The sequence below is a fragment of the Strigops habroptila genome, chromosome 2, assembly GCF_004027225.2.
Source record: "Strigops habroptila isolate Jane chromosome 2, bStrHab1.2.pri, whole genome shotgun sequence".
Lineage (NCBI taxonomy): Eukaryota > Metazoa > Chordata > Aves > Psittaciformes > Psittacidae > Strigops > Strigops habroptila.
Genome location: NC_044278.2, coordinates 57,866,012 through 57,892,781, shown reverse-complemented (window position 1 = coordinate 57,892,781; position 26,770 = coordinate 57,866,012). Strand labels below are relative to the sequence as shown.

General features: G+C 37.9%; 1 protein-coding gene across 6 annotated transcripts in view; it reads left to right on the top strand.

Annotated features, from left to right (window-relative positions):
* AFF3 (AF4/FMR2 family member 3) overlaps positions 1-26,770 on the top strand; it is a 330,156-nt gene that overhangs the window by 23,998 nt on the left and 279,388 nt on the right. For all 6 annotated transcript variants that reach the window (XR_003989977.1, XR_003989976.1, XM_030475872.1 and 3 more), the window contains exon 2: positions 24,176-24,296. Coding sequence is in view for 3 of the 6 variants with exons in the window: in XM_030475872.1 (XP_030331732.1) it covers positions 24,176-24,296 (121 nt within the window). In the remaining 3 variants the exon portion in view is untranslated. The remainder of the gene's footprint in view (positions 1-24,175; positions 24,297-26,770) is intronic.

The following is a 26,770-nucleotide window of genomic DNA, read 5'->3' as shown; positions in this document are numbered from 1 at the left end:
CATCAGCGCTTGTTGAAACTGGCCCTTGCCTATGCAAAACTATCTGTAAGGATATATGCTGGAGGAACTGGAGGAAGAGGGGTTTTTTTCATTCTTACAGTGGCATTAACCATTGTGGTTTTATGCCCCACTTACCTTGCATCATTGTAAATGGGACTGCAGTAGGTCCGTCAACCCCATAATACTGTAGACCATTTCAAACCCATTAAAGTCTAATGGATATCTCATGACTGCAGGTGTGCTGTGTGCCAATTAGAATATTTAAACCAGGCAATAAAAAGGAGTTAATAAAATCACCTTAGAACTTGAAAATACGATTCAAGGTAGTGCACTGTTTTTTCTTCAGGTGTTTGAACAATAAGATAGTTTTTAAACCAAATTGATCTGTCATCTTTTAAAGGCCAAGGAACATGCAGAATTATGTCTTCCTTCTCTATTTTCTCAAAATATTTTGCTGTATATTTAGCAACCTAGAGAGTCTTTTCCCCGTCTCATTATAATGAACTCTTTCAAAACTGATAGCTGGTGGAGTCATGTGCTTAACCATGGGTTTCATTCCATATATAGAGCAAGAAATTCACTGAAGGTACAGAATGCCAGTGGCATGAATATTTAATAGTTGCACTTTTAAATTTTTTTCATCCTTCTTTTTCTCTCTGGGATTGCCAAACACATCTGTCTGGTCTCTAAACCTGTATACAGGTATCTAAATTTAAAAATAAAAAACCCCCTTAGTTGCAGTTTCAGAATTTTAAGATGAAAGTGAGGAATGCTCACCTTATTTGTTAACTGAAAAGTAAATAGAACAATTAGATTCTTTGGAGTTTCTGGTGGCGTGTAGTATATTGTATTTCAGTTCAATGTTGGAGATGCAATTAGCAGGGAGCTACATGCCAGACACACACTGGTATAAATAGGTAGAGCTCTCCTGACTTCCAAGGAATTACACCAGCTGGTTGATGGTAGCTATAGCTGTGTCCTACATCTTCACCAGAAATCATGAAATTCAGACATTAGTTATAATTGTCATGTGTGGAAGCTATTATTTAGGTTAATTGAATTAATGAAAATAAATATTTATGTTTTAAGCAAAACAGTTTATGTTCTAATAAGATAACAGACACATTTTACACATCCTTTTCTTTGCTGGATTTTCTTCCCTACAGATAATGATCTTTCAATCTCTGTTCCATAAATATGCATGTCATGTTCAGGTTTCTATTTAATGCATGCATGAGTAACTAGCGCTGAATTTGATTAACTTCATTAACAATAAATAATGAAGAATACTGTTTTAACTATTTTAGAACAAACACTTGCTCACCTGGCTAATGTTACTTGCTTGAGTAACCTTCTTCATCCTAGTGGGATTGCACACAGGGGTAAAGTTACTCAGATATGTATGTGTAAGTTCAGTCTTTTATTATGTAGCAACCTTTAGAGCTTTTACTATCTGGCAAGCAATCATTTATATCCTTTTTAAAAAATATTTATGGCTTCTTTGACTAATTGCCTCTTACATGACTTGGAGCCTTTCGCATTGGTATCATTTGTTAAAACACATCCAGAAGCAGGCAGAGCAGAATCATTTTTCAACTTTTTAGTGTCATTTTTATAGACAAATAACACTTGTAAATGATGGATAATAGCCAGCAGAATGCTGTGTTGTATAAAATGAGCATGAATTATATTTGCTGGGAGATAGAAGGTTAACTTGTCTATGAACTAATTGAGGAGCCTCATGGTAAATGCAAGGTGATGCATGCACATTATAAACAAGACCTGAACTAGCTAAAAGGGGGATTTAGGTTAATTCAGTATTTTATTTATTTTTTTGCATGCTGCCTGATGTTCTCTTAAAAATAAACCCCAAAAGCCCTAATGAATCCTAATGAGCCTGTAGAAATTCCAGAAGGAGAGACAGAGCAGGTGTGTTTAATAAGATGAGATGTTGACTTGTCACAGTCTTGGATGTGGAATTTGTGGTCCTTCGAGTCCAGTGCAGGCTTGGTCACTTCCATTTGCATTTTTGACCTGGGCATTTGTTTCTTGTCTCATAAAATACTGCTTACTTGGCCAGTATTTGAGAAAGTCATTACATTTTTTTGTGTTCTGCAGTTTATAGTTTATACTTATGCTGTATTTTATGGCAGAAATCAAAATAACTGCCTTTCCTTTACCCAAATAATATATGCAGTTGCATATTACAAATGTGTGCAACTGAATAACTTTCTTCTAGGAGAGTGCTTGACAGATGCCAGTTAACGTCAAGGGATACAAATGCTCAGTGCCAAGCGATGGCAGGATATACAAATCAATCTGGTTACAAATTTTTTCTGCATAAACAGTACAAGACTGTGACCTAAGAGGACCCTGTGCTGCAAGTGTTTAACGTGATGCACGGGAGGAGTTCCAGTCATTTAAATGGAATTATTCAACTATTTTAAATGTGTGTGCTTATGTATTCAAAAAATGGGGCCACATGAAATTAAATCAGTTTGGGCTTGCCAGGTTCAATAGAGATATCTACTCTGTAGATACTGTTTCACCCACCCTAAAAATCCAAATATTATGGTCACTTTCTTTCTTATTAAAGAGGCTGGATCCCATTTGTCAGGGCTACCTCATGCTTTACAGGATGTTGCTGCAGAGCAGAGGTAATGAACCTTTGGTCTGTCCACTGGTAAGAGACTCTTCAGCTCTCTTTTTTTGTAACTTGTTACTTGCAGGATTTTTACCTACCTCATTGCATTGACTTCTTCAGGTAAGAGAATAGAGAAAGCTGCAGACCATCTAACTTGTTCTGATGGTCTGCAGCTGGCTTCTGTCTCAAGGGTGGTCATCATTTCCTCCATGATATGATCAAGCATGCTACCAGTATAGCCAAAACAAAGGCATCATTCTTGAGTGACAGCTGCTATAATGAGCTTTCTTGCACTGGCGCACATGTAGGACCCACAATGCAGCGGGTTGGGTGATGGGGATGAACCATGTACCTGCTGTACTTGGTGGGTGATAAGCTGTATAGACTCCTCCTGTGCCCACCCTGGCTGCAGGGGCAGGCACCACTTCTATAAACTCAGTCATCACAAGTCCTTCCTTGGGGACTCTATGTGCCATCTGAAGCTCAGCTCAAACAAGGAGTTTGGGATGACCTCGGGTGTTTAATTCATGTTCCCAGAGAATTTTCCAGTACTTTGGTAGGGCTAGCTCGCCCTTGTGGGTCATTGTAAATACTGAACATTGTATTTACACATCCTGTCTTTAATTTTTGCAATGGTTTCAATTTAACTTTTAAATAAATATTTAGGGTGGGGATAGAAATTAAACAGTTGAGCTCTTGCCAGGATCCATTTTTTCATCCTTTTTCAAAGGCACTCATGAGACTCAGATGCAAAACTCTGGATAACATCCTTCCAGTTATGGCATCTGGCTTCTTGGCAGCCTCTTTGAGAAGTTGGCAGGCTTGGTGTTGCCTTTAAATCCAAAACTAGATCTCTGGTAATTTTTTTAAGATGCTTTCTCCTTCTGCTTGTCATTTTTGCTTGCTTTACCTTTTATTTGGAGGAATTCATGCATTATTGATCATTTGAGGTGCTTGCCCAGTTTACCATGCTAAGCCAGAATCCTATAGTAAAGAGATTTGTTAATGGTTTTAAGATGGGCACATATATCTATTTTAAAGTGGCCTCCAACTGTGTGCAAGAATGTTTTGTCTTTTTTTTCAGAATGAATCAGGAATAAAGTCCACTGGACTAAGGTGGTCTGAATGCTATGTTTCAGTAGTTTCTTTATCACTACAGTAGCACTTAGATCTGTGTTTTTGAAGTGTTAGCTCTTCAGAAGACAATGTAATAGTTTTAGTAAAAAAATTGTTTGTGTAGGGAATATTTGAATGCATCAATTTTTCAGAGATTCCCCCCACCCCCTTTCTTTTTTTTTTCCTTCCCATTTCTTTTGGCTTTCAGGATCCCTGTGGGGAGGTGAATGCAGCATGCACAGTTTCACCCCAGCCTCAGAGAGAAAAGGGCTTTAGGTCTGTGATACATCCTTTTCCACCCAGGGAGAAATATTCCCATACTGAGGTCAGTACTAATTGAAGCCTTTTGCACAACAGCAGCAGGAGCAAGCACCAGGCAGGCTCCCTGGGCAGCAGCCTTGCCTTTCAGAAAGTGTCAGATCACAGGCACAGCTTAATGGAGTTGTCGCTTATCCATCAGCTCTGAGTTGAGGATGAGTGCATTTCCCTTTTGCTCTCTGTGCCTGGGACACTGGGTTAAATATTACTACTTTCTACTAGGAGTAATAAAGAACATATGACTGTGCCATATTTTATCTGGCTGTTGCAGTGGTGGGTTTCCGGTGGATGCAATACCTTTGCATCATCCCTTTCTTCTTTTGGAAAAGGCAGTCACACCTCAATCTTCTTTGTTTAGGGACAAGAGGAGGAGGAGAAGACGACTGTAAATGCAGTGGACTATATCCAGCTCTTTCCCAGCTGTACCAGCAAAGCAGAGTGCCTGGCTGGCTGGACAGAGCTGGGGCTGATGCACTGCTTCCCATTAACTGAGCCTGAGTAAAATTACCTGGTGGATGTGGGCTAAAAGCAATTAAAAAACTCTGATCTGGGCCAGCATTGCAAGCATCGAAGACAATACCAGGCTTTTCTATGGGGTTTTTTGTGTCAAAATATGTTGTGGTGGAGCAAAAATAATTAGATCAGGATGAATATTTGGTTGGAAAAGCAATATCATTGCTCTTAGTCAATTGTTGCACATAAGAAAACCCCTTTCAGGGAATCCATAACTAAGTCCATCTCATCAGTTTCTTATCTGGGAAAAAAACCCCAATATTTATAGTAATCAAAGTTTTCAGAAAGCAGAGGTAATCAAAGCCAAGACACTTGAGGAAAGGCCAGAAGTTGCTTGTGTATGGGCTTGATTATGTTACAAAACACTAATTTCTCCATTTTAATTATTGACTTTATAATAAAGGCACTGTTCAGAAATTTTGACTAATTGCATTAATTTTCAATTCCCATTTCTTTTAATTAGTTATGACTCAGACTTGATTTGTTATCCTACACTTCATTATTAAAGATAGTTAGCTATTAGAAATTGCCAGTGCATTTCATATAACCTCCCTTTTCCCTCACCCCACATGTAAATAAAAGAGAAGGTGCTATTAGTGAAAGGTCAGAGATGGGGTCCATTAAGTCAGCCTTCGTTATCAGCACCCACACAGGGTGGATAAAGGCAATGCCAGAACAGGGGAGGCACTAAATGTGTGAAGTCAGTCTGTATACCTTAAAATGTTAAACCCCTACATGAACATGCATGGTGCATCCTCAAAGTGATCTTACATCAGTACAGTTGATCCCTTTCCCTCTTGGAGGAAGGATAAGCTGCCATAATATATGTTCATCTGACTGCGAACTGACTGCATTCCCTCAGTTGATTTGCCTTTGACTTTTCTGAGAACCCCTGTGAAGACAAATCTTCAACTGCAGCAGTATTTCTCTCCTCTTAACCTACAGAATAATTGCTTCAGCTGAGATATGTCTCTGTTAGATTTTTTAAAATGCTGACTTTTTAATAGCAGCTTTTCCTGAATTACATCAGGCTTTCTGTTTATACACTGTTTTCTTTTCTGCGTTGCAGTGGATTAGGAGAGGGTAGGTCTGTGATCTTTGGCCACACAAGATGCTGGCTTAATTCTTATTAGAAGTTTAGATTTTCATCGTTCTTGTTACACTCCATGTGTTAAAGAGAAATTTAACTAGGAATGAATTTCCTCCATGGTGGAAGGTATAAAATGCTGCTCAAGCAGGAAGAAGTGTAGTGATCTAAATTCATGTATGTGGTCACAATAGGTAGCACTGCTGATACACAGAGCTGTTGCGCATGATTCCACAGGCAACGTTTACCCCTGTTTGGGAAGCTATAGCCCTATTGCAGCCACTTTGACAGCATCAGCTGCATTCTTGGTGTGTTACTCGACTGCTACACCCATGCAGTGACAGTGAGATAGTATAAGTGCATTAACCTTGATGGCTGAATGATGCAGAGTGCCTTGCAATGTAGAACTCGTTGGGGTTTCCCCTGGCTTGTAGAATTTTATATTCAGATTTATCTTTCAGAGTACTGAATTTTGTTATAAATACTGAAATTATGTTATTCAAAAGCAACAGTATGTTGTACTATCTGCCAATATAATTTCCATAGATTAGAAGCAGCAACTATCAATTACAAACATAACTCTTCTGGGTGTTTGTGTTTGTTTTTTTTAATCCTGACTTCAGGTTTTGAACATAATACTAGGAATGAGCTCCAGGGAAGTAATTTGTAAAGATTTTTTATGTTTCTTCTTCTTTTTAATCTGAGAGAATGGATAGATAATACAACTTTCACTGGAAAAACTACTCAAGGAGTCATATTTGTAAAGGATAAAGACATTAACTTTTTTTTCCTAAGAAGTTTAAATTGCACTGGATTTGCAAATTTGTAAAGCACTGTGTAATACATAAGACTAGCTCTAGACATCAGTGGATGAGTATCAGAGGTAGATTCACATTGTGTGGATAACTGAATGAGCTGAGTGCTTATTTTGTATTGATTCTGATTTTATGAATGCTAAAGACAGTTCTCCATGTCACTGGTTTAAAATCTTTGATTAAAACAGTTGGGCTTATTGTTTAAATAAAATGCCATTCTGGTAATCTGCAATTACTGAGTAAGCATTAGCAAAAATGGGAGAAAGCAGTGAGGTCACATAGAAAGTGATACCCAGTCACCATATGTATTTATTAGTGTCACCTATGAAATTTATTAGGCAAAGTAGTGCTGAAAGAATTTGCTGTCTTTCTAAGCAATGCTCATTTGAGGAATTGCCTAAGATAAATGGGTTTGGCTAATTGAATCATACACTTTCATAGTGCGCTACATATAAAACTAGACTTGGAAATAAATATAATGAAAGTAAACATGCCCTTCTAATTAGTAATTGTTTCTGCTGTTTTAAGCAAATTTCAGTGGCACAAAGTAGCTGTTCCAGTGTAAACCTAATAATGGAGGCAGTAATAACAGGTGTAAATTAACACAATAGAAAACATTTACAATGTAACATTCTAAATTAAAAATGACATTAACAAGTCTGATTTTTAAAAAGCTGTATAATTAACATTTATTCAACCCCTGACAAATTAGTGCAGTACAAATGCTAGATGATTTTATTTATAGCTTATAACATTTTTCATGCTTTATTTTTGTTAAACAGTAAATACAGCAAATGTAGTTCATCTTTCCAACATGTCATATAAGGGCACCAACAAAGGAACGGCAAAGAAAAAGAGGAAGTGAAGATATTTACCCAAAGACATTCTTTTTGTAAGTGATATGCAGGAATATGTAACAACATCACCCCAGTCAGTGTTCTTGGTTATGTATGCTTAGAAAAAAAACCCACTGTGAATGGTTTAGGTTCGGTGGAATGCAAGTACAAACAGAATAATATCTATTGTACAATAAAATACTTTGATTCACCCAAATGCATCCTCAAAAACCATGATGTACTACTAAGTGCTTAGCATTGATGTTGTCTCTAAGGTAAATATTGCCAACAGTATTTTCTTATTATTATGGACTTAATAGAATGCCATGAACAGGTAACCAAAAATATTGAAACCAGTAAAAAAAAAAAAAAAAGTTTAACTTCATTTGTGACAAAAGATACAATAATTTTCACATTATAGAAAATGTCTCATCAGGCCCCAAAATAGAGTATAATATATCTGCGCTATAGAGACATCTTGTTTTCCTCTTTATTGATTTTTATCTAAACCTGTAAGAGTAAAAAAAGGTTTTCCAGTAGGGGTCAAAGGGAGTTGTAATTTTTTTTCAGTTTGCCTATTGAAATAAAATCATCATTGTTTAATTGATTTTTTGTATAATGTCTTCTGATGTGTTATAAATAGCAACACACCATAGCAGAATTCAAATATCACGACTTTGTATTCCAAAAGTGAATTTGTTAGGCTGTATTCACCTCATAGTTGCAAATCCTGAGAGAAAGTGAAAAAGTAGTCCATTTAGTGTACAGTCCTCAGTGAGCTTAACTTCAAAGCTCAGCTTTTGAGGCAGTTAGCTTCTTGCCAGCCATTGTTTTCAACCACATATCCCAGATATCCCCGAAGTCCACACTGTTGAGAATCTTGTTGAGTTGGCTCTGTATGGCTGATGCTGTGTTTGGCTTTGTATATATACAGTTGGGCATAAGTAAGTTCTTTTTCCAATCTTATGCAGAATAAATTAAAACAGCAGCCTTGACGTGTAGAGTTGTGCCACTCACATCACCTGAAAATGTTAGGAATCTGAGTTTGGTAACTGAAAGTGCAGTTGTGATGTTTGATCACAAAATGATCTTGCTTGTCCCTTGCCTTTCCTGTTGTAAAAGAGGACTCAGATCTTTTTGTGCACCATAGAGCTTGAGGGATCAAAAATAAATTTCTAATAGCAAATTTAAGCTGCCGTGAGTAGGACCCCTTCTGGAATTTTTAGTGTCAGAGATTGTTTTAAGCTCTTGATCACCAATGTGAGATATTTTAGAAAAGCTCTATTTGTTTGGTTTTGGGTTGGTTTTTTTTACGTGTCCCTTTGTATGCCCCACATGTCTCTGTAGCAGCTAAGCACACTAGATTTGGATATGGTGGAAAAGACATTGCTGCTCTCTCACATCTTACTGATCAGTTTCTGAATTCAGTGACTGAAGAAAGGAAAAATTCTCTGCCCTTTAGCCCATATATTAAAAAAATCACAACCAAAAAACTATTCCAAATGCTGGGCTGCATATAGCCCTTATTCCATCCCTTGTCTCTAAGGCAGGAGTAGCATACCTAGGGCAGCCTGATAGGTAGGAGTCTAGCCTTTATAGCACATATGAGTCCCTCAAGGTAGAGGAGCAGCTGCATAGGGACTTCCAGAGGTCCCTCACCCAGAAATAATCAGTATTTGATGTATGATCCTCTCAGAGAGGTATCTTCATTGTAGGGCAGAACTAGTCTTCAGTACATGCTAACAGGCAGGTACTTATGGAGGAGAGGCATCCTATTCAATAGTGTAAGGAGGCATTGTTGCTCATCCGGAAGAAGGGACGAGTGTTACTTAGTTTGGTGGATGAAGATATCCTATTCTTGTTTATTTTGTGCATTAAACCTGTCTGAGAAGGAACAAACTTAACAATAGCTGTCTGCTGGTGGGGACAGGATCAGGGGGAGGACTGACTAACCTGTTCTGAAATAAAGAATCTATGAAGGAGGCTGTGGAGCCAGGCTCTTCCAGCCTTTCCTTTTTGAGTTAGATAAAATTTCTAAAATCATATCTAAATCTGCTCTGCTGCAAATTAAGTCGTGTGACCTAGCAGACAGAGAGCACAATTCATCACTGTCTGCTCTGCAACAAGTTTTATAGGTGGGAAGATCATTATCACATGTCTCGTAGTCTCTCTTTTTTAAACCAGACAAACCCAACTTGTCCTTTTTCATACCTCACTCCTTTATCCATCTGTCTGTTCTCTTCTGGACTACACCACCTCTTTCCTACAGCAGAGGTTCCCCAGGCCAATGTGAGCATTTTCTCAGTGCCCAGCTGCCAGTCAGTTTGTGATGAAATTTGTTACGAAAGATACAGAGACAACAGGAACAGAGTGAAAGGCAGACCTGGAGGATAGGAGATGTTTTGTCTTGGGTTGTGGTTTGTAGCTTGGGTTGCTAAAATGGGACCCAAATGGAACCATGAATCATTCAGCTTGTTCTTCCGCTGCAGGATACTTTCTGGGTCATATCAGGTTCAGGGAACCTACTGCCTTATACCTCCTCCCAAAGACTGATGTAGCTTTACATGCCTGTTACATTTCAGCTGTAAGTTCTGTGTGGCTTTGAAGCTGCATCAGAGAGAGATTGCTCCCCCTTACAAGCTTTCATGACGATGGATATCAAGTAGGCTATACAATACGGTGGTTCCCACATTGGAAGTGGGAGGCTGTTGACTCTAGAAAGTACTTTCCTCTTTGGTTTCAGACAATGAGATAACTTTTTAGGGTCACACACTTTCACGAGCATTTGAGCAGAATAGATTCATTAAGGGAGATGAAGTTATGGAATTTCTGTTTTGTTTCATTTGGCCCTGGGGAGACATACTGAGCAGTATGGTTCTTCTGCTTTGTGTATATAGAATGAAAGATGTCATAAGATGGTAAGCCTAGGCTTTTAAATTGTTAGAGAACAGATTAATTTGAAATTACTAAGTTTAAATAATATTATCTTCATCTTGATACCTGTATCTACCCAACTAAGCAATTCCTTTTTATTTAGTACATTATTCCTTTCATGGTTTCTTTTGTGAGATTTTAATAATGTTTCCTTTTTTTTTTTTTCTTTATGGTATGTCATTAGTATCAAATTAGGTAGTCTAGGTATTACCACATCAGGAACAGCAAAATATTCTTTAGGATTCTGTAAAAGCTCAGAAATCTTTGATAAACCTTTGTCATTGAGTTACTAAGATGTTAGTTTGGTTCACAGCAAAATAGAACATGGGTATTAAAATTATTTCACACTTTCCCAAGAAACAGTCCCAAATTTAAATCTGAACTAATTCCCTGAGCTTATTTTCTTTTATTTGTATTAAAAAACCCCGAACAAACGAAGCCAACCCAAACCAAAACCCAACCAGAAAAACACCAATGGAATATCTTTACATAAGCTTTTTGCTTTCCATTACCTAGAAGGAAGTAATTCTCTTCCATCTCCTTTTTTACTGAGAAGCTTTATCAGTATTGCTGCTTAGCAAATTTTAAGAAAGGCTAAATGTAGTAGCAGTTTTCTGGTTAACACGGCATGCTAGCAGCAAAATATTCTCTTGCTAATAACAGCTTCTGTTTATTTTTTGCACTGGGATATTCCAGTTACTAAGTGTGAACTGTGCTGTGCTTTGTTTGGATTCAAATAAAAATCAAGTTCACTGGCAGTGGTCTAGTTTCATGCTCTCTCCCACCCTCATCCATGTAATTTTTCCCCACAGTAAGCCCATCCAGCAGGGGTGGGAGGGGGCAGCAAGCAGCTCTTTCACCTTTCTGTTCAGCGTTATTTGAGGTTTCTGCCAGCAAGTAACACTGATGGAGTAATGCCACCGTTCACTTGTCGTACAACCCACTCCAGGAACACCACCTCTCCAACAAGCAGAGGTGTGCCAGTTTTTGGTGGGAAAAAAATGTGCTGTTAGATCTCCCAGAGTCATCCTGTGTCTTTAAAATGTTAAAAACCTTTCATGAGGTGCAAATGTTACATCTTAACAAGAATGTGGGTATCTATTGTGGGGGTTTTGATTGTCATCACTTTTAAGACTAGAGAGCCTGAGACTATGTGAGCATCTAAATCCAAACTGCATGATTAGCGTTCTTCTGAGTGCTGGATTTTTAGCAATGTGAACATGAGTTTCAGCAAACTTCATGGGTAGTGGTAAGGGCAGAGCTTGCCTTGTCTTTAAAATCCTATCCATTCCAATCCTGTCCCATCCCCAAATGACTCTGGGATCATAGGTTGATAATATGCCGATACAATGCGTTCCTCTGTATGGATTTATTTTTTTTTCCTCATTGCAGAAAATCGTCTATCTTAAGCATCACCATTTGTTGGCTTTTCTGAACTGGAAAATCAAAGAGGTTTGGGTTTTTTTTTTAATGTGTTTTTAACTCCTTTTGGTTATATTTTACTACCTTAGTGAAACAGGAGAAAATTAAATTCTGGCTTTTTTTATGCACAACCTGTCAGAGAAGGATTTTAGGCCTCCTAAGTTGCTCCCATGAAACCAGCTTCAGTGGGCTTCCTTGGAAGACACACGAATTTGGTGTTCTTGAATGCTGGAATGAGAGAAAGTCAAACTGAAGTCCAATATTTTGAAACATTTAAAAAAATTGCAGGAAAAATGACCCAGAGATTTCTAACCTTCCTAGCACAATAAAAGGGGACCTTGGCTATGGAAGATGCAAATAGAAATGTTATAGACATCTCCCAGAACCGTGCTTTTAGAATAATACATACAATTTAGATCCCTCCTCATGCTTTTACAACAATATATAGAATTTAGATACCTCTTACCTCTTTCAGAATGAAACACTGAATAATTATACACCTTACACTATACAGGTAAATGATACACTTATTTACTGTGACAGAATACGCATTTATGAACTCAGGCTTCAAATAAAGTATACAGTAAAAAGAATACATTTCTCTCATAAGATTTTGTTGTTGCTAAAGCTAAAATTTGTTGAGAAAAAGTAGTCAGAGTGAGGCAGCTGTTGAAGAGTGAGGGGACGATGTATCCAACTTCATCAGGTTGGACTGGACTTTCCTACTTTGGACTGGAACCAGGCTGATCCCCTCCAACAGACAGCATCTACCTCTCTGGCACAGTCCCTGCACAGGCATCTCTGGAATGGCTTCTGTGTCTATGTCAACCATTAAAGCTTCTGGGTAATCTTTTGTGTCATTTTCTTCAGGTTTGGAAATATTTAAAGAGTTTTTAACCTACTTTAAAGTGAAGCACTCAAACAGTAAGGTTGTTTCTGTGAGTTAAAATACAGGAGCTTTCTTTGCACTTTATTATGTTTAGGGGTTTGTATTCCTGACATGATACATTTGGTTTGGATTTGTAGCACGGCCTGTCACCACTACTCTTAAGCAGAAGCAGTGTCAAAAGAGGCACAAACTACAACAACAAGCAGATATTGTTGGTTCAAATGTTTGGTTTTTTTTTTTCTAGAAAGAGAGACAAAATACCTCACTTCCCATTGCGTGTCACTTAAGGAAGGGAGCGCATGGGTGCTTCTCTGTGCAGCTCTGACAGTGAGCAGCATGAGTTATGATATAGTCACCTTTGTAGACAGAATGAATTGAGACTAGCATGTGTGGGAAGTTTACATGAATTACACCAGTCATGCGGCATAAAAGTTTTAACTTTTTCATCATTTTAACATGTATGCATTTTTATCTATGTACGAACATAAATTACTCTTTTATGCTGGTATGCATGGTTTTGCTGGTTTTGTCATGGGTATGCTGGTTTTGGTTAACTTCTTTTCCTAATTTTGATTGCATATCCCTTGGGGCTACACATCAAAATATGACAGAGCCACACAGGACAAGCAAGATGTAATGAATAAGAAACTAAGAGTCATATGGTTTGTGTACAGTGCACTTTTCTTGTGCAGGTTCCAAGGATATTGTTATTTAGTCAAGCACAAACCTCGGGTCTAGTTCTTCATTTTCAGAAGAAAGAACTGGGGAGAAATTTGCATTTTGCTGTAGTTAAATGTGTACAATGTCTTTTAGAGAAGCTGGCTAACTGTATGGTACAATGAAATATGTTTAGCTAGTACTAGTTTCTTGTGAAATTAGAGTGAAATATCCTCTATATAAGCATTTTTTCACTGTCTCTAGCTTAAAGTTATATACGAGCCACAACTTTCTTAGGTTCTTGAACCCAGACTTCTTACAATGGTCCTTTTTTTCTGTGAAATCAAGCTGTTTATGTAGGTGCTAGGTAGGTAGATAGATTAGATTTAGGCTTTTTTATATATATATATTTCTATTGTTCTACCTCAGTTGTGCAGAATGAAGATGGAACCTCATAATTCCCATAATAATATTATCTTATGCTTACAGAATCTGATACAAACAAACTTTTGCAAGAACAATCACTATTTTTTTGTATAGTATGCTACATTTCAGCTGTTCGTATAAACAAAAGAACAGATCTTAATGAATTTATTATTTGGGCGTTTACAGTGGCTGGGTTGGTTGGTTTTTTTATCTGTTGTGGTAGGGTTTAACTACTTTGGTTGCTCCTTTATCTGCATGTACAGTTATTAACATTATCCAAATTTATTTTTATCATGTAGACATGCTAACATACATCTGTTTAAAACTCAGTTCAACCTTACCTGTATGTAGTGATAGTTTCCCTACAATATATAAAATGCTATAGTGAGGACTCCATCTATCTATAAAATGTGAAAGAAAGCTAAATTAAAACAAGGCATCTCAAAACATATCGATTCTATTTCTCCTATTTCTACAGAAAGCAAACTCGGTGACTGTATGCTGAAGATCCCAAGAAGTGATTTTCTGTCAATATGTAAAATCTGATGACTTACGCACTGACTTGTTAATAATTTTTTCACAGTGGGGCTGTTGCGTGGTTTCCATAATGCTGTAAATCATGATTAAACACATAAAAAAGATTGTCGCCCAAGATCCATTTTAAGCCAAATGAAACATAATAAAATATAAAATTTACATCATTTTCTTGATTAACCCTGATGAAGCTTCAGTCATTATCCATTATAGTAAGAGTAGATTGGAAATGTTGCTTTGTTAATAAAACATGTATAGATGTTTTCATGAGTCATAGATATGATGGTTATTAACAGCTGACACATTCATAATGAAATACTGTACTTTGGCATTCCATAAAAGTACAATACTACATAAGGCTGCAGGCCTGTGTCCTGTACTTCAGTGCTGTATTTTGGTGCCCTTTGGACATCAGATAATTTTGAACATTGATCTAAAATCAAGTGCACAGAATATAAATATAGGCAAGAATTTTCACAACCCTTACATTTAGGTACTGAATCTCAGTGTGTCTTTCACTCACATTTCATAGGGATTCTTAGCGGCACCAAAATCATTTAACAACTTAAATTAAAACTACTTGTCTTTGTCATCCATGGAAGTCTGTACAGTTTTGCTCCTTTTGCTACTGTGACAGGAATGTTTTCTAATAGAAACTGTTATCTCTGTAGGGGCAAAGTGCTCTTAGGTCTGGCCTTAGTGATTCATTATAATCTTTGCTTTTGCTACTTTAAGTCAAATTGCACCAGGGTGAATTGCATGATACCATTTTCCTACCAATTACAGATCTTTCAATTTTTGTGTGCTATGTGAAGTATACCTCAGTGTACTTAGTCCTGCAATTAGCTATGGGTAGGTGGATCGCTGTTGAGAGCCCCATGGAAAGAATAGACTATTTAAGTTGCTAGAGAAAAATGGAAGCAAGGAAGTGTTGTTTGTTTGTTTTGGGTTTTTTTTTTGTGGGGTTTTTTTTTTGTGGTTTTTTTTTTTTCCTGAAAAAGACCTTATTTTTCAAGAAAAATATCATAGAGGCAAAACATAATTTTTCACAATTTTCAGGATACTTATTTTAAATTGGTTTACTACTGAAATTAACACTGGAAATCTTTTATCGACTGAAATGCAGTTTTCAGCAAACACATCAATAAGAAGCTCAACAAACATTTTGAATAAAGTATAAAACGCTGCAAAATGTCAAATAGATTTTTTAAAGGCCAGATTTTTTTTATTGCATTTAAAATGTGCAGAACATCCCTAGGAATCATGCAGCGATAGGAGTAAATTCAGTTTATTGCAACGTTCGGTCTGTAAACTCTTCAGGATATGCCCCAAGACTATATGAATTATTTGCCTGTGTGTGCAGTTCCTCTACAGAAATGAGCTAGATGGCTGATCATAAAAAATGCTATCATTTTTTGACTAATTATGACTGTAAGGAGCCTAAAGAAGAAGTTTCAAGTTAAAAAAAAAAACCCACGCTGGCTTGGCAGATGATAACTGGAACAATTTCCCATGCAGAAGGATGCCATGGAAAGCAGAAATCATTGTGGAGAAGAACAGAAAATGGGGTGTTGTGTCTGATATCTCTGGCAGTGAAGCAATGTAAGAAGAAACTCGGTCAGATATAGGCATCACCAAGTTAGGTAAGACTTTGTGTAACAGCCCAGGGAATTCAGCAATGTTCAGTTAGGAAGAAAAGAAGATTCCTAAATTGATCTTTTCAGCTGTTGTATTTTTGAATTACAACATAAAAGTAACATTAACAAAATCAAATGAAAGGGCTTCACTATGCTTTGTCTGGTTTGTGCTCTTCAGTCTTGATTTTTTTTTCTTTCCCCCTGGAAAATACAGATGAGGATACAATAGGAATGATTTCCTCTGTCGCATCTACAATATCTGTTTCTTGACAGCTAAGATCTCCATTTCATTTCTGAAGGTTTTAAATACTGTTTTGGATTGTGGAAAAAAAGAAATACTTATTCCAAGTGTAAAATTATAAATAGTGGTGAATTTTTAACTTGTGTATATACTTTCAAACAATACATTGTTAAAGCAGCACAAAATTAAAAGTAATAGTAATGTTGTGTTTCTATCTATCTTGGCTTATCATCATTATTAGATCTTCATCCACCTTTGGTATTTTTGCTAGCAATTTTAGGATTATAAAAAGACAGCACCAGCACTTAATAGCAAAAAGAAAGTACTAAAGCCTTGATTATAAGATTACCCATTAATACTGAATTATTTTTTGATATCTACATATACTGTAGGTATGGACTGCTAGATTTTTTTCATATGATGAAGTTATTTTTCCTGGAAGAAACAAACCAACAAATTTTGAATTATGTCTCAATTTCTCTCATAAAGAAAAACTTCACTGAGGGAAGAAAATGTGAAAATGTGCATGTTTTATCTGTGACAGGGCCTGAAGAGGTGCTCTTGTACAAGCAGGTGTTGAACTAAATTGGATTTTTTTTTAATGTTCCTCTGTTGTGATGTTTACTGCTTTTACTCCACAACCTAGATCCCAGTCTCAATTGCAGCCCTAGGTTTTCTCAGTATTTCAAAACATATTTAAAATTCAGTCAGGTTGCATACAAAGCATTCGCATTCTGTGAATGTCAGGTGTGAATGCCTATAAGATAATAACTGCACCCACAATTAGTCTTTCCTTGCTTCCTTCCAGTTGCCTAGTGTGAGCGCTCAGACCTGCCTTGAACACTCAGATGCTGATTTTGCAGATAGGATATGAACGTGTATATATGTATGTGTATATATACACACACACATATATATGTGTGTGTATATATATATATGCATTCGTTTGGTGGATGTGATGTATCTGCCCCTGAAAATAAAGCTCCCCATTTTGGACTCAGAATTTACAGGCAGATAATTAAAGCAATCTCACACCTTCCAGCCCACAGCTGCCGCTGCACAAGCGACTGGCCCAGCTCAGCTCCCCCGATCATATTCATGTTTGGACAGTAGTGTTTCATGGCTAATACAAATCATAAACAGGCTGTAAAAGCTGAAGCATCAATGAATCCTAGCTTTAAAATTGCTGGAAGCTAAACTTTTAAAACTGATACTGCAAAGTGAAAAATGAAATTTAACCAGGCATTTTGGTGAAGGAAAAATAATTTATTGGATGTAAGATGAAAAGCTGTGAGAGTAAACATCAATCTCATCTTAGACACATGTCATTGATTGATGTTTGCTCTGTGCTGCTGCCTGGAGGTAAACTCTTTGAAATAGCAAAGTAGGTACTTTATCTGTCTGTGGATAGGAGCACAGTTTGTTAAGTTACTGCTTTTTTGAGACCCTGCTACATCTTTATGTTCAATCAAAGTGAAAACAGTAAATCAGAGTAATTGCTTTACCCCACGGCATTTGTAAATGGGAAAAAATACTGTAAAAATCCTCAAATTAACTTCTGCTGTTTAAGCTAGATAAAAAGTCTAAAAAAATCGGTTGCAACCTGGGAAGGTATTTTATTGATTATTTCAATTGTTCATCAAAGGCAACCCCTTTGTTATAATGGAACTGGTAGTTCAAATGTCATTAGTGAAAACATTTAATGCTCAAAAATGTAAGGTTGCCATCTCTAAGAGCTCCCCATAACCCACTAGCAATGAGTTCCCAAACAGGCATCATTTATACTTAGCTGGAAATGGAACTCATACCAAGAAATTGGCCAGCAAAAACCATGGACACAAACAGTGAACTAGAAAACAGGCATTAAATGATTGCACTTCCATGTTAAGCACAGCAATTCAGCATGCAAAATGACCTGAATTGTTGTAATTAAATTGTCAAAATTAAGACTCTTTTCTAAAAAATGTTTGGGGCTATAGTTTTACAAGGTCCCAGGCTCATTAGTCCTTTTATGTTTTAACTTATTGTAGAGATACAGGAATGACAGCACATTTAAATTCAGAACCCAATTTCCATTCTGAATTCGGTTTCATAATCACTGTCCTGCATCAGGGTTGGACTGTTTTTTTATACTGTTATATAAGTTTTTCCCTCGAGTTACTCTATTTAGCTACTTTGGCATAAATGTGGTAATTCAGGGGAGAATTAGACTATTAAATATTTAAGAAAATGGCCTCACTTCAGCCTGAAATTTAGTATATTGACTTGTGTGCCAGATTACACTTTGTGAGGAAATGTTGAGAATAATCAGTAAACCATTTTAAAATTTATTTTCTTGAAATATTGCCTGTTTTTCATGGTTTTGAAGCAGTTCCAACTTTGTTCGTAATTCAGAAATGACCTGTTGCTAGAATTTAATTTCAAAGATGTATGTGTCCTCACAGAAAGCTTGTTCACGGGTCTAGTTTTATTCTTGAAACACATGTATCTTTTAGTCACTTCTGGTATGGGTTGTATTTTGAGGGTTTTTTTCTTGTTTGGTTGGTTTTTTGGACATGATCAGCTCTGTACAGTCCCAGGAGATATTCAGGGACTCTACCTGGCAGCTTGGGGACGGTACCATTTCCATGATGTTGGGAGTGGGAGTTGCAGTCTAACTGTTTTGTATGGAGCGTCTTAATCTGATTATGGAAGAAGAAGGGTCAGTCTGGGCACAAACAGGGAGGATGACAAAATCTGGGAAAGTAGCTCAGCCCTTGCAAATGGGATCTAGGTCTTCCCCAGCAAAGCTCTGCCAGGAGCCCACGGGAACTGTGGTTTTGCCAATTTAAGATATTGTGGTGTGTTAGCATGAAGTGTCAGCTCTGTTTTTGTTCTTAGTATGTCTAGACTTCAGGTTCTAAACGTTTTGTGGGAACATAGCTGCTGGGGTGAAAGAGATCAGCCTCCTGGGTCAAAAACATTAACTGCAAATAAACAAGCTACTCCTGCTAAATCTGTATCACAATATTGACATGCGTGGGCAGAAGAAAGGTGTATGGGGGGGGAGGGGTGGTGTTGCAAAGCCTTCACAATTCAGAAAATAATGAACTAAATCTTTGGACTGAAAAATGACATTGGAAGGTCTGAAAAGGCAGAGGCGAGATTGCAGGTTACTGCAGACTATAACGAGTTCAGTAATTGTCACCAGGTGTGTGTATACACGCGGTAACACTTTCTCTGTTGTGCTAGTAGGGCAGCCCGAGTCACTACCCTCCTCCTTTGCCAGAAAATAAATTGATGTGATGCAAGAGGAGCACCAGCAATCTTACCCTTAATTTACCTACCGTGCCTTTTGCAGCCTCAAAGATGTTGCAAGAATGGTGATCTTGTAGCAAAATAACAGTATTCTTCCTAAGTCTCCCCTTAGTGATGTGGCAATGGTGTGGTTTGTGAAATGGTTGAGCAGCATCATTAATGCACACCATACATCTGCAAAGGTGTGTAATTCCTCAGTTAAGGTGCAGAGCTTTAGTTTGGGGAAAAGGACGCCTTTCTCTGAATGCCACACTTGGGTGTTCTCTAAAACTGAAGGAGAGAAGAATAGGTTGGTGCATTGTCTCCACCCAGTTAGTCATGAAAATTAGACCTTTTTATTTGAGTTGTCCCAAGTAGTGATGTCTGAGGGAAGTAAATTGAGTCAGAAACAGTGTGCTTTAAAAAAAAAAAAAAAAAACCAAAAAAAACCAAAAAACAAACAAGTAAGAAAAGGATACTTTTCAACACTTAAAACTTCAGGCTTTTTATATGATTGATTTCAGCCTAGCCCAAGACACCAAAACTCTTTGGACTTTGTAGGAGATTAAATCCAGTCCCAAGTTTTTCAGGTAAGGTTATTGCTCTGCTCCTATGCTGTCCCCTGAGCCGCCTCTGTCTATTTCTAATTAAGGACTGAAGGAAACGGTTCCTTCTGATGTCAGGAGTAGCGTGAAGAAAGCTATGAGCGCTTCTGCCAGTACTGTGGGGAGGCTGGTGTTGCAGCCACCCTCCCATCAGACACCAGCATGCCTGGACTGTTCTCTTGTTGTGGTTTTAACCCCAACCAGCAGCTAAGCCTTACACAGCTGCTTGCTCACTCCCTTCCCCTGGTGGGCTGGGGGAGAGAATTGAAAGAGTAAAAATGCGAAAACTCATGAGTTGAGATAAAGACAGATTAACAGGTAAAGCAAAAGCCATGCATGCAAGCAGAGCAAAACAAGGAATTCATTGCCTTCTTCATATTGCAGGCAGGTTCAGCCATCTCCAGGACAGCAAGGCTCTGTCACACATAACAGTTACTTGGGGAGACAAACACCATACCTCCAAACGTCCCCCCCTTCCTTCTTCCTGCAGCTTTATATGCTGAGGATAATGCTATATGGTATGGGATATTGCTCTGGTCAGTTGGGGTCAGCTATCCCAGCTGTGTCCTCTCCCAGCTCCTTGTGCATCCCCAGCCTACTCACTGGTGGGGTGGTGTGAGGAGCAGAAAAGGCCTTGACTTTGTGTAAGCACTGCTCAGCAATAACAAAAACATCCCTGTGTTATCAACACTGTTTCCAGCACAAATCCAAAACATAGACTCATACCAGCTACTATGAAGAAAATTAACTCCATGCCAGCCAAATCCAATGCGCTTCTTCAGGCTTGTCTCATGGGGACCCATGCTTATCTAGCGTATGGCCAAAAAGTATGTACCCATCAAGGTAATCTTCCAATAGGCACTACAACAGATTGAAATTTATTAAACATATCTACTTTGAGAAGTTTGGCAATCTACTGGTATTCTGATCTGTAAAATGTCTGAAAGTAAAATTATTCCAAGTACCCTAGAAGAAGCAGAGAAGGTAGGGCTGCTGTGACTGCATGGTGGTGATGGCGTGCTGAAAGTGCTTTGAGCCTGTGACACTGGTATTTAGACATAATACATTGGTAAGTCCAGTATGTCTTTTGGAAGATCTTAGGGGTGAAATAAATCAGAGTGTGGTTTTAAAGCAGTGTGCTTAATTAAAGATAGTGTAATTTTTATAATACAACACATTCATATATAACTTTTGCAAGTGTTTGACTTGTTACTCATGCTTCAGTTCATGTCCTTTAAGCATGAATTTGAAACAGATGCAGCATCCTAAAAATAAAAATATACCATTGAAAAACTATTTAAATTAATCTTTTTGGAGTCTGACCTGTATGAAACAAATATAAATGACACTGACTTTTGAGAGCTGAATGGTTGCATGTTCTTTGGTTTCTAAGTCTTGCAAAACTGCTTCAACAATTACACCCATCCTAAGAAAACTGATCATCAATAAATTGATGTGGGAACAATCATATAAGATATATGAATACATCACTCACATACACGCCCACCCACATAACCCAGTGAGGCAAAAAAAATCCTGAGGTTTTTGTGAACTTGTTCTTGATGGCTTAGCTATGGCAAAGACATACACTGTAAGTGATTAAAAAGGTACATATACTTTTGGGATTGTTTTAATTTACAAATTAAAAAAAAAAAAAGAAAGAAAAAAGCTATTAAAAAGAATCATTTCCATTAACTGAAGTGTTTGCAACAAAGATAATTATAGCAGTTGGCTGTATTCTCCTTGAACCGAAATAAATAAATACATTTGCTGACATACGTTCAAGGAAATGTGATTGTTGCAATGTTCATGCAAATAAGGAGCAGCCTTACAAATGCAAGAGATTTTGCCATCTGGTATTACCGCAGGAATACAACTCTCGACTTGTAGCTCTTTCTAACTTACTGCTTATAGACGGCATATTAGAGATCGTCACACGTTTTTTCCATTTGCATAATCATTCTGAATTATTGCAAGTTGTGCATTGCATTACCAACAGTGAACTTCTCATTCAGGAAGGGGGTTCTGATGACTGACATCTGATGACTTGTATGTCTTCATCAAATATGTCTCCACCAGATAAAGGAATTAAAATGGCCTTCCACTTTAGAAGTATCACACCAGTGCATTTTCAAGATTGTATGAGGTCTACTGAAGAATGTTGCACTTGTTTACTTCCTAGAAACCAGGTAGAGATCATTATGTTATAATTAATCTCAGGGGAGCTGCCCATTTCTCTTTGTCAGCAGGCTAGCGTCCAAATTCAAAGCATCTCAAAGAGTCAAGAGATTCTAGATAAGGAAACATGGCTGAGGATGAAGTTACAACCTGATCCCTGCAACTCCTGAAAACCCCAACCAAACGATGTCTATTTAACATGGCAGAAAGTCTACTTTAGACACAGAGATTGATGTTAGGAAATGCGACTTCCTGTGACTTTTACCCTGACTAAATTGATGGGAGTATGCTCAGGTAGCATGATGTAGTAACTGAAGGCTATTGCTCTCATAGCAGTAAATGACAACTGCTCTCCCTCTGGCCTCTGCAGTGTGCACAGCAGATGATGTCCACTCACTGGGACCCTGTGGAGAGGCCTTTTCTATCCCCTTCTTCCTGGAGAAAGGCATTTTCCATACCCAAAACTCCTCCCCTTCGATTGCCTCCTCATTACACCATTTTTCAAAGTGAGGTGGTGGTGTATATAACATGCATAACATTGAATAACAAGATGGGATAAACCCCCAAAAAACTCAGCCACCTGTAAGTGGAATAAACAAACTGGTGGTTGGAAGCTGCCTCCAACGTGCTGTTCTGAAAGCCTGTGTTTCACAATAAATCCCCACATTTGAGAGCCCTGCTTCGTATTTGGCACCTGCCTTTAGATGCCCTCAGACCCATCAGAAGGATACTTCACAGTCCAGTTCAAGTTAGCAGCACAAACAAGTAAACAAGATTTTGTATTCATTTGGTGACTGTTAAGACATTGTTTTTAAATACTAATAAAGTCTAACATATCCTGTGTATCTTCAGCTCTCTCAAGTCTTGAATTAGAATCAGATAGCTGTTGGCCTTTTGACTGCCTTGCCTGAGGCATACTAGGTAACATCACATGGGTAGCTGATGCGACATATGTTTTACTATCTGGGAAGCTGGTTAGCAAGAGAACCTTTTTCTTATTAACACATGGTGCGCTTACATGACATTAATATATATTTCTACTTTACAGATTTACAGTGCCAGAAGAAAGACATTAGCTAAGCTAAGCAAAATAGGCAATCAGCATACTCATCATACTGTCCTGAAATAACACGTAAACCTGATTAGATACATTGATTTCCTTTGTGAGGAGAATAAAATATAACAGACTGAAATGTGCAAACCTGTGTTGTTCTGTGTAAATTCATGGAAAGGATTCTCTGATTTATGTTGTCATGCATTAAACTAGAACTCTGGGGGGGAAAAAAATGTCATTTTTTTTATTCTGGATGTCTATATTGGAACCTAACTAGTTAATTTCTGAAAATTAATACCACTGTGTAAATCAGTGATTTTATTCTTTCTCCAGCTACACTCTACCAGCCATACATACACTATCATGCCAGTATTCATTTATTCATGCTCTGACATTGTGATAGTGTCAAATCCATCAGAAAGAGGAATTGTTTCAGTAGTAGTTTCACGACTTGGCTGATTAACAGAGATCAGAAGAAGCAGCCTAACTGTGGAAACCACTACAGCATGTAGTTTTAACAGCTCTTTAGGGAGCTAGTTAATGAAAGAATCGCTACAGAAACACATCCATGTGAAAAAAGGAGCATTCTCATACAACACTCAGAGGATATGTCATAAGCGGAAATATGTTCATAATTTCTATTTACTCATAGCTGTAATTACCATCTGTCTTAAGAGTACCTTCAGTCTTTGTCAAAGTTGCTTAGATATTTCCTTTGTCACATTTCTGCACAGACTAGATCCTGCCCTGTGATTTCTTTCTTATTCTTCTGTAAGAATTTAATTATCTATTCTCTGTGTGAAGAAAGCACCAGCATTCCCAGAGACCTGAGCCTCCCCAGCCTGCTTGGACTGGCATTCATCTGATTCATGTTCTTACTTATTTTTGCCATCTGTCTTCAAATCAGAGTTCTTCACTTTTAAATTCATGCTTTTTTACATGTTGCCCAATAATTTTTAACTCTTAAAAATCTATTCCTCTCTTTTGCTGCAGTGTCTATGAGCCAGATAGAAACGTGCTGCGAAGGAAAGAATGGGAAAGGAGAAATCAGGAGGCCCAGCAGGAGGATGGCGCATTTCACACAAGTTACTCCCTCTTCAGTGAACCATACAAGGTAGATGCTTCCCAGCTGGGTGGCTCTTTGTTTATTCATTTATTCCACAGCACAAAACTGCAGCCTGCAGAAGGCATTGTCCAGGTTTCAGCACTGTCCCACAAGTGCTAGCCTCACAAAATTCACAGAGAACATTTATGGTTCATTGAGAACCGTATTGTTTGTGTGTATATACAGATATATATAAACTTAGAATGTTCAGCAGCACATGAGAATGAAATAAACTATAAATATCCTAACAATATTTGAGATGGAATTAAAACAAGGAGGTGAAGGTGACGGTGCCCTGTTTTTGCAACACTTTGAAGAAAACAATTGTGTTTAAATTCTGTGTGAAGGTCAGCAATACAGTAAGCATCATGCTCTGGACAAGGTTAATGCAGTGAAGTATCTTGGTGTTTGCCTTTTCTTTTTTTTTTTTGTTCTATAAACATTACCAACAAAATTTGTCTGCTAGACATATTTTCCCTCACCAAAGGCGGAAGTAACTTATGAGTCCCAACTCCCTGTTTTATTGCTTATGGTAACAGCAATGTGATGAGGCACAACCATCTCTTCCCACTCCCTCTTAGAAGGGTCAAACAGGATCTTCTGCACTTTGCAGAAGCCTGCCAACCAAGCTTTTGTGAAAAGGTATCCTATGGCGGCTGCTCCTCTCCCCGGCAAACACAGTGCATTTGCCTACATGCATCAAAGCATCATCACGTATCATGTGCTGTGCCCTTCCAGGAATGTCCCAGTTACTGTTAAAACCACAATATTGTGAAGCCCTTCTCTCCATGCAACATCACTTTTCCTTGATGCTTTGGGTGCTCTAGTGCCTCTTTCCAGGAGTCCTATTTGGGATCTGGCAGTTGGCTTCTGCACCAGACTTCCATGCTTCTGAGTTTCTGCCTGTGCTCCAGGGTCATCCTTTAGCTTGCTGCTCTTCCAGGTTGTTGTTTTTTTCTAGTCCCTAATAAAAAATAAAGATCTACCACTTTCAGACCATATCCCTTGATGGAAGACAGCTCTCTATGCCACGAAGCTGACCTCCAGCTGCCCGAATTTCAGATTCATTACAAAGGCATTTAGAAACCATGGCAAATGTCTTGAACTCTTCAAGGCTTTACTTGAAAAAGTCTACTGTGAGACTAGTTTAGGGCTAATCAACGGAAAAAAGCCTGAAAAGCTTAAGTCAGCTATATCTTGTCATTTTGTAAGGGCTCTGCTGCAATGGGAACTTACTAGTTTTCCATCTGGTAGGTCCAATCAAACAGACTTCTCAAAAAAGGGCCTGTCATTTTGCTGGGTCCCCAATACTGTCATGTCTGTGGTACCTCAATTGGTAATACTGAAATTCAAATCACTTATAAAAGTGGTACAGTTGGAATATTTTGTGCACTTTTATTATTATCTGTGTGCCAGTGTACTGTCATGGCACAGACTTCATGTATCATAGACACACCAGTAGTTTCTGAGCAATGGTGTCTGAAGACGCCTCTATGCCACCAGAGTATAATTCCATCAGCTTTAATAGGAGTGGATGAAAAATCATTACAGTCTCTAGAAGCAAAGTGGATGTTGAATGTCATGTCTACACTGGCAATAGAACACTGGGCTGTCTGAACTTATCCAAACATTTGTGAACCTTCACTGTCGGGGTACGTGAACATTTTGATCTTACCATGGAGAGAGGCTAACTGCAAATGGGGAAACCTTTCTGGAAAAGCAAAATCGAAGCACACTCTTACTGTCTTTAAAGATCATGTTCAGGTTTTGGGTTTTTCCAGAAGGGAATGAAGTTACAGCAGACATTCACTGCAAGCTCTGATTAAATTCAGTGTTCCTCTGCGCAACTTGAGAAAGTGAGGTAAAGCCAAAGGATTTGCCATTCAGAAGGCCATAGCTCAAAATCAAAGGCATACTGTAAATCTCTTAAATCTGATGTCCTCTCTCACCTTGACACGTATCACTACTCCTGTAACATCAGATTTTCTGAAAAATCCGGACTCTTTCGGTTGCCCCTTATCCTGTTCAAAGTATCCATAGCAACCCTTTATGAAGGATTACAGGAAATCCAGTATCTTTTACTTAAAATGACTTTTATAGGGGGTGAAAAAGTAGGGAATTTGGTCTGGATATTTCCTGGACAGAATACCTTGCTTCATTAACCATATCAGTATTTTTAAAGAATTAAAAAACCTGATGGCCTTCCATTCTACCATCGGGTTTATTTTTAGAAGTGTTGGATCTTTCAGTCTTGAAATGCATGGATTCATCTTGCATTGCAGGAGAATATCAGAGCACTGTAAGTTAGAAATGTTTGCACAAAATACTTTTCTTACTTACTCATTGTGTGATCATTTTTTCCCTAAGTGAATGATCAAATAAGGCAGCAATATTTCAGAGGAAGTAATAGGACAAACTGTTACATCTAAAGCTTATAACTGCTTACCTCAGATTCTGTCTTGTTCCCATGAGGAGGTAGGTGA